This window comes from Anser cygnoides, chromosome 28 (genome assembly GCF_040182565.1).
Source record: "Anser cygnoides isolate HZ-2024a breed goose chromosome 28, Taihu_goose_T2T_genome, whole genome shotgun sequence".
NCBI lineage: Eukaryota > Metazoa > Chordata > Aves > Anseriformes > Anatidae > Anser > Anser cygnoides.
The window spans coordinates 2,672,435-2,683,646 of NC_089900.1; the positions used below are offsets into that span (position 1 = coordinate 2,672,435).

The window sequence follows — 11,212 nt, forward strand, 5'->3', positions numbered from 1 at the left end:
TAGGACAACTAAACCTGTCCCTCCTCAGTAGGCTCAGGGCACCTGACCCATGGAGAACTGTGCCACAGGGAGACCTGAGTCTCTCTCCCTCTTCTCCATTTAGTTTTCCCTCCATCTCCAGTGGCTATAACGGCACTTGTCTCACGGACATCCCTACATTGCCTAACCTCATTCAGGGCAGCTGCTCCATGTAATAGCCAATTCCAGGCCTGCAGTGCTACCTGAGATGCCAACGCTGCCCAGCACCAATGGAGCATGCAGCTGACATGGGCAGCACAAGACCCACGGGACAGCTCTGGCCATTCATGGCTGGTACTTAACGGGAACCCCGATGGCATCTCCGACAGATCTGCTGCTTATGAGCAAGTGGCCGCTTCTCAGGGCTGCAGCAAGCCTAGGTCTGTCCCTCCTCCATCCAGTAGAGGCAGGCAGTGCATGGATATGAGGCACATCACACCGGGGTTTCCACTTGTGTTTGCAAACACTGCTGCTGCTTCTTACCCCCATCCTTTACTCAGTCAAGACACAGCCCAGTGATTTTTTTCCGTGTCCATGGATCACAGGACGCCCATAGCCAAGGACTTTGGCAGCAGCCCCTTTTCCTGCCTGGAGATCAGCCCCAGCTCCAGCACTGGCCCTCAGGGCTGCACCAACACCACAAAAGGCCCTCTGCTGTCAGGGCGCCACAGCCCAGGCCTGTTGCCTTCTGGCCTCAGGAACACCAGGGCGTGATCTGCTTCGGGCCCCTCATTTCATCTTCCCATGGCCATCTGCCATCCAAGGCAGCATGTCTCTGCTGTGAAGGAAAGCCTCTGCATGCCCAGGCTTGGGCACAAGATCTGGGACAAGGCTGAGTTTGGCCCTTGTGCCACAGCTGAGGTGCTGCAGCCCAGATGTGCCCCAATACCCTCAGCGTGGGGCACAGGCAGGAGGAGCTGGATCCCCGCCTGCTGACACAGGGCTGGGACAGGGATGGAAGAGCTGCTGAGGTGTGGGGGGACAGGTCCCTCAGCTTGGGGGGCTGTGCTGGATGGGTGCAGATTCTTCAGAAGAGACAGGTGGGGATGATCAACAACGATTACGTTTGCCATTCCCTCGTGTACCACCTCTGCCTGGAGGGCTGCTGGAGGGTGACCATCACCTCTGACCTTACTTCCCTGTTTCCAGTGCTCCTGCAGCTCTCCCCCAAAGGTGAGGGTGTCAGGAGCCCCTTCCCAAGGGGTGTCCCAGGGGCTGTCAGCTGTCCAGAGCTCCAAGTCCAGGGCTTTGGGAGGAGGCTGGATAGGGCTGATGGCTGCTGCAAGAGCCCTGCCTGAGGGTCCTTCTCGGCTCAGGGGACAATGTGGCAGTCAGGATTCCTGGGTCCTGATGCTAGGGCTGCCCTTATCCCCGGGGCTCCTCTGGGCATGGCTCAGACTTCTCCCGATGGGGACAATCCAGGGCCAGGTTTCCCTGGGAGCTAGTGCCTCTTTGAGATCTGTCTCTGGGAGGAAAGACCTCTGGTGTCCGAGAGACTGGTGTGGCCTGCAGCTCCCCCAGGCCTCTCAGGGATGTGCCAGAAATGCCTGTGTTGGAAATCAAGCCTTCCTCTTCTACTGCTGTCCTTCAGGGGAACCTCTGTTCCTTCTCTTCTGTGCAGCCAGGCTGGCAGAGCATGTCCTGGATGCTCAGATGCCATCCCTGGGTGGCCACAGTCCTCGTGCTGAACCCTTTCCATGTTCCATTACTGTGGTGGTGTTATCCAGCTACGCAGGTGAACTCCACGGCAACTGCTCTTTCACTTCCAACCTACAGCACCTGTGGGAACGGTGTGAAGCTGAGGCAGGGGAAGTTTAGGCTGGACATCGGGAAGAGGTTCTTCACCGAGAGGGTGGTCACACACTGGAACAGGCTCCCCAGTGAACTAGTCACTGCACCAAGCCTGTCGGAATTTAAGAAGAGATTGGACTGTGCACTTAGTCACATGGTCTACACTTTTGGGCAGACCTGTGCGGTGCCAGGAGTTGGACTTGATGATCCTTATGGGTCCCTTCCAACTCAGGATATTCTATGATTCTATGATTCTACAAGGAAAAGGGGGAGAAAATACGATGAAAAGACCTCAGGGGTTGAGGCAGAGCATGAGGTCACCCACCAAATACCATCATGGGCACCAATTATCATCACGGACAAGACAGACTTAGCATAGGCAGATTAATAGAATTTATTGCCTATTACCAGTGGACTACAACCATCAGGAACCACAAGCAAACTAAAAACACCATTCTCCCCATCCAGCCTCTTGTAACACCTTCCCCTGAGTGGTGCAGGGGAATGGGGATTGCAGTCAGTCCATGACACTTGTCTCCACCGCTCCTTGACAATCCATCTCTGCCCTCTCTGGGTCTCTCCTGTGGGATGCCCTCCTTCCTGAATGGGTCTTGCGTGGGGCCCAAAGGGTTGAGATAATAACAGATATGACCAGATCATGTTAAAATAAAATGGTTACAAGCATTATATCTGCTTCATAGCTGCTGACCACAAGGTGTATTTTTTTATTTATTTTTTAATCTCAGTGTAGTAGTTGTGTTTCGCCTCAGAATTCTGTTAGATAGCACATTACGTACTTGGTGTATTCCCTGTTGTGCTGGGGGCTTTCTGGGGGCTGGTTTATGGTTATTAGTTTACTCTACTGGGTAACGCTACCTTATGTTATGATGAAATTGCTGGTCATGAGACTAATCTGGTAGTTGTACTCAGCATTGCTGTCACCTCCATACTTGAGGAACCATCTCCCAGAAATTATTCATAATTAACAGTCTTTACCTTTTCTCCTCGGGGAGACAATCTATGGGAGGGATGAGGGGGGACACTTCTTCTCCCCACTTCTTCCCTTTCCCTTTCTCCTTCACCTCCCCCTTTCTCCTCCAGGCTACTTACAACACCTCTTCAAAACTCTGAATACCCTTGGGATGTTCAAACCAACTTCTTATTCTTATTTCTCCTGAATGTGTTTCAGGTTTTGTTTAAGGTTAGGGTAACCTATTTCTGGAATGCCACACAGGGATGTGCCTTGAGGCAGGATAATTATGAGTGGCAGGGAATGTGGGAGGATATGGGCAGGCACCTAGAATTGTAGGCACCTGCAATGCTTTCTTACTTCACCCATGAACAAGTGCAGAATCCTAAAAAAAAAATCACAGAATGCTTGAAAAAGGACTGTCATCACCCTGGCAATTCCAAAGAGACAGAAATCACTGCAATGTGCTGGGGCTTGGCCTTTGCTTACTGAGTTGCAATCTACACAACTCCAAGCCCTGCGACTGGGCCACAGAACCAACCTGTGCCTGTATCAGTCATACGTATACGTGAGAAAAAAACAAAATCAGCTTGTTTAGCAAGGAAAGAAGCTCCTACTCATAGAGGGAAGGATGAAGAAGAAGATGAGGGAGGCTACTCCCAAGTAGGGCCATCAGAGGAACACGTGGATGAAGAGTGAGATATCATAAAATCATCAGTAGGCACCTGATCACTATTCCCTGGGGAGCTGTGAGATGTGCGAAAAGATTTCAGCCATCATGTAGGCCAGCACATTGTCACCTGGCTGATCTGATACTGGGATAACAGGGCCAGTAGCCTGGAATTAGAGGACAGGGAAGACAAGCAGCTGGGATCCCTCCCCAGGGAAGGGGGCATTGACAAAGCAGTTGGAAAGGGGGCACAAATCCTCACTCTCTTGAGGCAACTCCTGTCAGGTGTAAAGGAAAGGTATCCCTTCAAGGAAGATGTTGTATGTCACCCAGGCAAATGGACCACCAGGGAGAGAGGCAGCCCGTATCTGATGGAATTGGCCATGCTGGAGGTGATTTATGGTGATTTATGCACATTAAACACTTTTCTACCTTGCCTGGTCTCTCATGGTAACTTTCTGTTGTGCGGTTGCTCAGGGTCGAAGTGCCAGTAGCAATCCAAATGGTGCACCAGTGGCAATATGGCACTATCCAAGACTCCCTGATTACCATATATATGCTGCTTCATTACTGGAGAGCCAAGGACTGATCAGCAAAACTCGCTCATCCTTTAATAATCCCATAGGGTCAGTGAAATGTCTAATGGAGAGCTGCAACTAACAGTGGAGTACTGAGTCTAGAATGAAGTCACACCAAATTCAATAGGTCATCTATAGTCTTCTCTCCTTACAGTCTTAGCTCTAAGAGCAGTTAAATGATCCCTTACAGTATCTGAATGCTGCTGTCCGATCCCTTCCTGGGATCATAAGGAACCAGTACCTCCAGGCCAGAACACTCTCCCTGTACCCGTGGATGCAGGGCCTAAGGGCCCATGAACTGTTAAGGGTGTAGTTTGCAAAGTAACCACTGATTTTGTCCCCACCCACCACCTGTTGTACCCCTGCAGAGTCCTGCCTCAAGGCACAAAGGGCAGGGAGACCTTGCTGGTGAGAGCTGAGGCCCTGTGGAGATGTCTGAGACACAACAGCCATTACAGCCATGGGGCATGTAGAAGATGAAGAAAATGGTTTAGCTCTCCTTGTGACATGACTCCTTTTGCTCTGCTGACAGCCTCTGCAGGCTGCCCTGCACATAAGGAGTAGGGACAGGTTCAGTTGTCCTACATGTGGCATCTGCTGCCATTTCAGTTACCCAAAGGACATATGCCTCCAGCTGACTCTCAGAGGATCTACCTCAAATTTCACCAGATGTTTGCATCTGAACAGCTCCTGCCTGTCCTCCATCTCCACTAAGGAGCTATTGTGGCTCAGTAATTCGCATTAAGCTGCCTATGTTGTGGACACCTGAACTGAGGCCAGAGGAATCTGCTCACAGAAACTCCATGGTAGGGGAATTTGGGCACCTCAGCACCATCCCTGCACTGCTGACACCTTCCATTATCTAGACTGCCATCCAGCAAAGCCTCTGTCCCCACAACTATGGGATCTCAGGCTGCATTGTCCCCTTGGCAGCAGGACCCTCAGAACAAAGAACCCCCCCAAGTGCCCATCTCTCACTCCATTTCCTGCCTCCCTCACTAGGAACCCTGGACCTTTTCTCTTTGTTTCCCCTCCCATCCATCCTGCCCTTGCTATTCCCCTCAGACTCCCTGGGCAGTGGGTTTAAAGATAGAGCTCAAACAGCAGAATAGTGACTCCTGCTCTGGAGGTGCATCCCTGGGAGCAAAGTGCCCAAGCCGGCTCTAGCCAAAATGGCTCTGGTCACTGCAGTGCCTAGTGCTGGGAAATGAGCTGGCTCTGTTCAGGTCACTCTGGTTTACGGACATCCAGCGGTGTCCCTGGGGTTATCCTGCTGGAGGATGTTGAACAGCCTCTCTGTATTACAGGTACACTGCATCTGAACGAAACTATGAGTTTCAGAATGGGTCACCAGCTTTCCCAGGTACCTGCTGCTGCACAGCAGTGCTGAGTCCGATGGAGCTCATGGGCAGAGGCCGTGGCTCCAAACAGTGCTCAGCCAGCACAAACCAGAGCTTCAGCCAGGAAGGAGAATGAAGCTGCTGCTGAGAAAGCGCGTATTTGTGGAGGTGGGTGAGAAAGGAAGGGTGTTGCTGAAAGGACAGAGATTTTCTCAGAGAAGTCTGCCCAAAGTTCTCCATGTGCTTTTGTCTTTGGACAGGCCCCAAGGCCAAGAGGCATCAGATGTCCAACAGCAGCTCCATCAGCGAGTTCCTCCTGCTGGCATTCGCAGACACGCGGGAGCTGCAGCTCCTGCACTTCGCGCTCTTCCTGGGCATCTACCTGGCTGCCCTCCTGGGCAACGGCCTCATCCTCACCGCCGTAGCCTGCGACCGCCTCCACACCCCCATGTACTTCTTCCTCCTCAACCTCGCCCTCCTAGACCTGGGCTGCATCTCCACCACTCTCCCCAAAGCCATGGCCAATTCCCTCTGGGACACCAGGGCCATTTCCTATGCAGGTTGTGCTGCACAGGTCTTTCTGATTGTCTTCTTGTTTTCAGCAGAGTATTCTCTTCTCACCATCATGGCCTATGACCGCTACGTTGTCATCCGCAAGCCCCTGCACTACGGGAGCCTCCTGGGCAGCAGAGCTTGTGCCCAGATGGCAGCAGCTGCCTGGGGCAGTGGGGTTCTCTATGCTCTGCTGCACACTGCCAATACATTTTCCCTGCCCCTCTGCCAAGGCAATGCTATTGACCAGTTCTTCTGTGAAATCCCCCAGATCCTGCAGATATCCTGCACACACTCCTACCTGAAGAGTTTTTGGGTAGTTGTGATTGGTGTCTGTTTAGCATCTGGCTGTTTTGTTTTCATTGTTTTTTCCTATGTGCAGATTTTCAGGGCTGTGCTGAGGATGCCCTCTGAGCAGGGCCGGCACAAAGCCTTCTCCACCTGCCTCCCCCACCTGTTTGTGGTCTCCCTGTTTATCAGCACTGGCTTTTTTGCTTACCTGAAGCCCCCCTCCATCTCCTCCCCATCCCTGAACCTGGTGGTGGCACTTCTGTACTCGGTGATACTTCCAACATTGAACCCCCTCATATACAGCATGAGGAACCATGAGCTCAAGTGGGCTTTTAGGAAAGTGATTTCATGGATGTTTCTGAATAGTGAGAAATTTCCCCTCTTTTTCCAGAAATGACTTAACTTGGTACCTCCCCTCAGGCCTGGTCCTTCTTTCATTATCATTATTGTTATTCTTATCTTTGGTATCATTTGCATTTATTATGCTCTTAGAGTAATATTTCTTTTTCATCCTACTTCTGCTGAGGATCGACACTGCTCTATTTGCTCTTGAGGCTCTGTAAATATGTGTCTAACAGAAGGTCAGAGCTGACTCTTCCATAGCATCTGCAAAATAAAATGGGATCTCCACAGTGTACTGTCTGAAGCCTTGGCTCTTTTTTCAAGGTTGTTGCCAAGCTTTCCCAAAGCTTGTGCCGCTTTCCATCACCTATCAGACTCTTTCCATCATCTGTCAGTGGTCATGGTCATCCAGAGAGGTCCCAGATGCCTGGCGACTTGCTAATGTGAAGCCCATCTACAAGAAGGTTTGTAAGGAGGACCCGGGGAATTACAGGCCTGTCAGCCTCACCTCGGCGCCAGGAAAGGTGATGGAACAGATCATCTTGAATGCAGTCACACAACGTATGTGGGACAACCTGGGGATCAGGCCCAGTCAGCATGGGTTCATGAAAGGCAAGTCCTGCCTGACCAACCTCATCTCCTTCTATGTCTGGGTGACTTGGGTGCTGGATGAGGGAAATCATGTTGATGCAGCCCACCTAGACTTCAGCAAGGCCTTTGACACGGTCTCCCATAGCATTCTCCTGGAGAAGTTGGCAGCCCATGGCTTGGACAGGTACACTCTTTGCTGAGTTAAAATCTGGCTGGATGGCTGGGCGCAGAGAGTAGTGGTGAACGGAGTGAAATCCAGCTGGTGACCGGTCACTAGTGGTGTTCCACAGGGGTTGGTGTTGGGGCCCATCCTCTTTAACAGCTTAATTGATGATTTGGATGAGGGAATTGAGTGCACCCTCAGTAAGTTTGCAGATGACAACAAGTTGGGGGGAAGTGTCAATTTGCTGCAGGTTAGGAAGGCTCTGCGAGGGGACCTGGACAAGTTGGATCGATGGGCAGAGGCCAATGGGATGAGGTTCAACATGGCTAAGTGCCGCGTCCTGCCGTGTGACCACAACAACCCGCTGCAGTGCTACAGGCTTGGGGCAGACTGGCTGGAAAGCTGTGCAGAAGAAAAGGTTGGATGTAGTACTTAGGGATCTGGTTTAGTGGGTGATATTGGTGGTAGGGGGATGGTTGCACCGTATGATCTTGGAGGTCTTTTCCAACCTTAATAATTCTATGATTCTGTGCTTCTTACGATACAGAGCCACAAGTCCACGGTTTCCTGGTGCTTCACCAAGCCTAGGAAGTGGCTGGGGAAGAACTGGTGCCCTATATTCTCCAGCCCTTAATGCAACCATCTTTCTAGTTGGGTGCCATCGAAAGCAATGCCTGTGCCCTGTGTCAGGGCTTTGACTGATGGAAACAGGGCCCAGCAGCCATAGCAGTTTGCTGCTGTTCCTCTGGCTGTGGCACATGGCGGTGAGACAGTCTCCCCCAGTCTGTGTGCTGAACCTGAGCCCAAAAGTCCTCAGCAAGTCCTCAGCTTGGGTCCACCCCAAGGACCGGACTGCAGCTGTGACCACAGGAAGGACGAACCCTCTCCTTGGGCCTGTCCATAGCTGGATGCCTTTGCATGCTCCACAGGAAAAGGGAGCATATTGATAACATGCTAACACCCCTTTCACCATCTCTGTGTCTGTGGGAGCATCAGAAAATGTCCCTCAGTCCTAAGACCCAGGAAAGCTTCTTCTTTCATCAGGAACCTGGAGAAATTCTCTCAAAATTTCCAAGACTCTTGTGCACACAGGCAAATACACACAGGGCATGGATACATCTGACCACACACAGAGCAACTCCAACAGGGAACAGCACCTTCACAGCCACCACACCACCAGCAGCACACACAGAGCCATGAGCAACACACCTGGCCCCACCCCATTCCCCACCTCAGCCTGATCTGCTCTGAAGGTCACCAGTGCTCCACGCATCCCCAGCAGCAATTACCCATGGGTGCAGACGCACACATGGCTATGTGGTTCCATGATTGTATGATTCACCCCCAACACACCCAGGAGTGAGCACACTCACACAGCAAATAGCCAGCAACAGAGGTGAATAAGAAGGCAGGACAGTGATCAGGAACAGGGCCTGAGCAGACCAGCCCTGACCAGCCCCATATCCACATGCAGCTGGCCCCTTGCATCCCTCTCCCCTCCTCTTCCACAGGATTCTTCCTCCTCGAGACACTTTAATCCCTTCCTTTCTTACATGCAGTGCCCTGCTCAATTACCAGTGCTCACCAATCACATTTTCCCCCATTGATCCCTAGTTTGCTATACCTGCACCCGCATTTGGTAATTCAGATACCATTGCCTACATCATCTGGGCCTCTAAGAGGCAGGAGAGGTCGACATGTCACAGATTTGCTCTGTGCCAGGAGTGAAGGGTAGCACGAACAGTCCCGAGCAGGGATGGTTTTACGGTAACTGGGCTCCATGCAGGACTGAAAATCGTCATTTTATGGCTGTAGGCCCGAGTATTGCCTCCATTTTTTTAAACCATTTCAAACATTTCATTTCAATCAGCACACTTCAATCAGCTGAAATGATTGAACAGTTCTAATACAATGTTTGAATTGTCCCATGACATCTTTTTTCTTTTTTTTCTTGGATGTTTATTACAGCAAAAGAAAAAATACCAATCTTCCCCTGTACTTGCATTGCCAGAACTCTGTCTCTTATGCACCGCACTTCATCTCCCCAGTCTTTCAGGTATTTCCACCTGGCTTTATGAAACAGACATTGTTGGAAGTAACCTTTCCAGCAGACTCTCTGGACATGTGCAGTTTCCATTCTTCTCCAGATTCCCCTCCCCTTACTCTTTGATCATTCAGATACCTCTCACCTACACAGTTGGTTCTCAGAACTTGAGGGATCTCAAGCTTGCCCATATTTCAGTTTTCTATCTCATCATCCCTACAGCCAACTCTGTAATTGCATTTCTATTCATCATTTCCTACCCATGTCAAAAATTTCTTGTATAGTCATCCCTTGTGGAAGTTGCACCTCACTGGAGGCAACTTGGATTTGGCTCACTGTTGAGGACTGTGAGGTTTGCTTGTTTGTGGTTAAATGTTAATAACAACGACTTCAAAAACTGTGCCTGTGTGCAGCCAGTTGTCTGAGGAAAGGAGGTGGGACTTGGTGAAAAGATGCTGTAACCTCCAGCTGCAGACTTCAGTGGAGAAGTCTGGTGTAAGGAAAAGTGATGCAAGTCCCAGGTGGCTGATGAGAGAAGTGGTGGGGATGGGGAGCTGAGCAGCAAGGTTGTCCATACAGTCTAGGACTTCAAGGGACTGCTTTTCCACCTATACAGACCTCCTTAGGAGGCACATTGGATCCATGACAACTAGAGAATGATGCTATCAGTTCTTCTGAAAACTCTAAACTAATGGAAACTGATCTTAAATAAGGAAAATGCTCTTAGTGAAGTGGTCATTGAAAACTTCCTCTTTAAACTGCATTCTTGAAACCTCACTAATTAATTGTACAAGTCTGGAAGACTGGATGAAAATGACTGAATTGTAATGAGCCATTTGGTGCTGAGTCCATAAACTTCAGGTAGTGATAAGAGAATGATGTAACTGCAGGAGAAGTTCAAGTCAGAAGGAAACCTTGAAGTGTCTGGGAGTATTAATGGGCCCCAGTGAGGGTCATTACTGACAAAGCCTCCCCATGGACTTGTTAGAGCAGATAATTGGAGGCCATGATTGCAGGTAGGCAAAGGCACTGGGCAGGAGACTCTGATGCTGAGTAAAGGTCTTGGTTTGTTTGGTGAAGCAGAAGGGCCAAGCCTTGTCCACAGCCCCTGGGAAGGGAGGCCCTGACCCTCACCCATGGCTCGGGGCTCTTCCTGGGGCAGTGGGATGTGGGGTGTGTGATGCTGTGTGAAGGACAATGCTATGACACCTCCTGGCCTCCCCACTGGGTTGCAAGGAGGCAACAAGGCCCCAGTGTCATGAGCACAGCAGGTCTCCTCATGAGCCTCAGTAGCAGAGACAACTGCCACAGCCAGGGGGACAAAGCCCTTGGCTCTGTTGGGGCCTTCCAGCCTTGCCAGTGCTCTCAGTCTTCTCCACCACAGGCTGTCCTGCGCTGTCTTATCCCTTCCCACTTTTCCCTGAAAGCTGTAGGCACCCACCTTGCTTCTCCACCTTGCTCTCATCCAGGCATTTCCTTACTTTCACTGATGTCTCCCCACCCTCCATGGCAGTTCACAGATTCACAGATTCACAGATTTCTCTAGGTTGGAAGAGACCTCAAGATCATCGAGTCCAACCTCCGACCTAACACTAAGTACTCCACTAAACCATATCCCTAAGCTCTACATCTAAACGTCTTTTAAAGACCTCCAGGGATGGTGACTCCACCACCTCCCTGGGCAGCCCGTTCCAATGCTTAATAACCCTTTTGGTAAAGAAGTACTTCCTAACATCCAACCTAAAACTCCCCTGTCGCAACTTTAGCCCATTCCCCCTCGTCCTGTCACTAGGCACGTGGGAGAATAGACCAACCCCCACCTCTCTACAGCCTCCTTTCAGGTAACTGTAGAGAGCGATGAG

The 11,212-nt window shown here is 50.8% G+C and overlaps 1 protein-coding gene across 1 annotated transcript; it reads left to right on the forward strand.

Annotated features, from left to right (window-relative positions):
• Positions 1-5,650: 5,650 nt before the first annotated feature.
• LOC136787147 (olfactory receptor 14C36-like) lies at positions 5,651-9,034 on the forward strand. Its single transcript, XM_066984281.1, has 4 exons — positions 5,651-6,575; positions 6,877-7,327; positions 7,466-7,724; positions 8,921-9,034. The coding sequence occupies exons 1-4, from the start codon at positions 5,651-5,653 to the stop codon at positions 9,032-9,034; spliced, it is 1,749 nt and encodes a 582-aa protein (XP_066840382.1).
• Positions 9,035-11,212: the final 2,178 nt, after the last annotated feature.

Coding starts and splice junctions, on each gene's coding strand:
- LOC136787147 (XM_066984281.1), top strand. CDS start 5,651: ATGTCCAACAGCAGCTCCATCAGCGAGTTCCTCCTGCTGGCATTCGCA. Junction 7,328..7,465: donor GCAGCCCATGGCTTGGACAG/GTACACTCTTTG, acceptor CCTCTTTAACAG/CTTAATTGATGATTTGGATG. Junction 7,725..8,920: donor AAAGCTGTGCAGAAGAAAAG/GTTGGATGTAGT, acceptor ATTGATCCCTAG/TTTGCTATACCTGCACCCGC.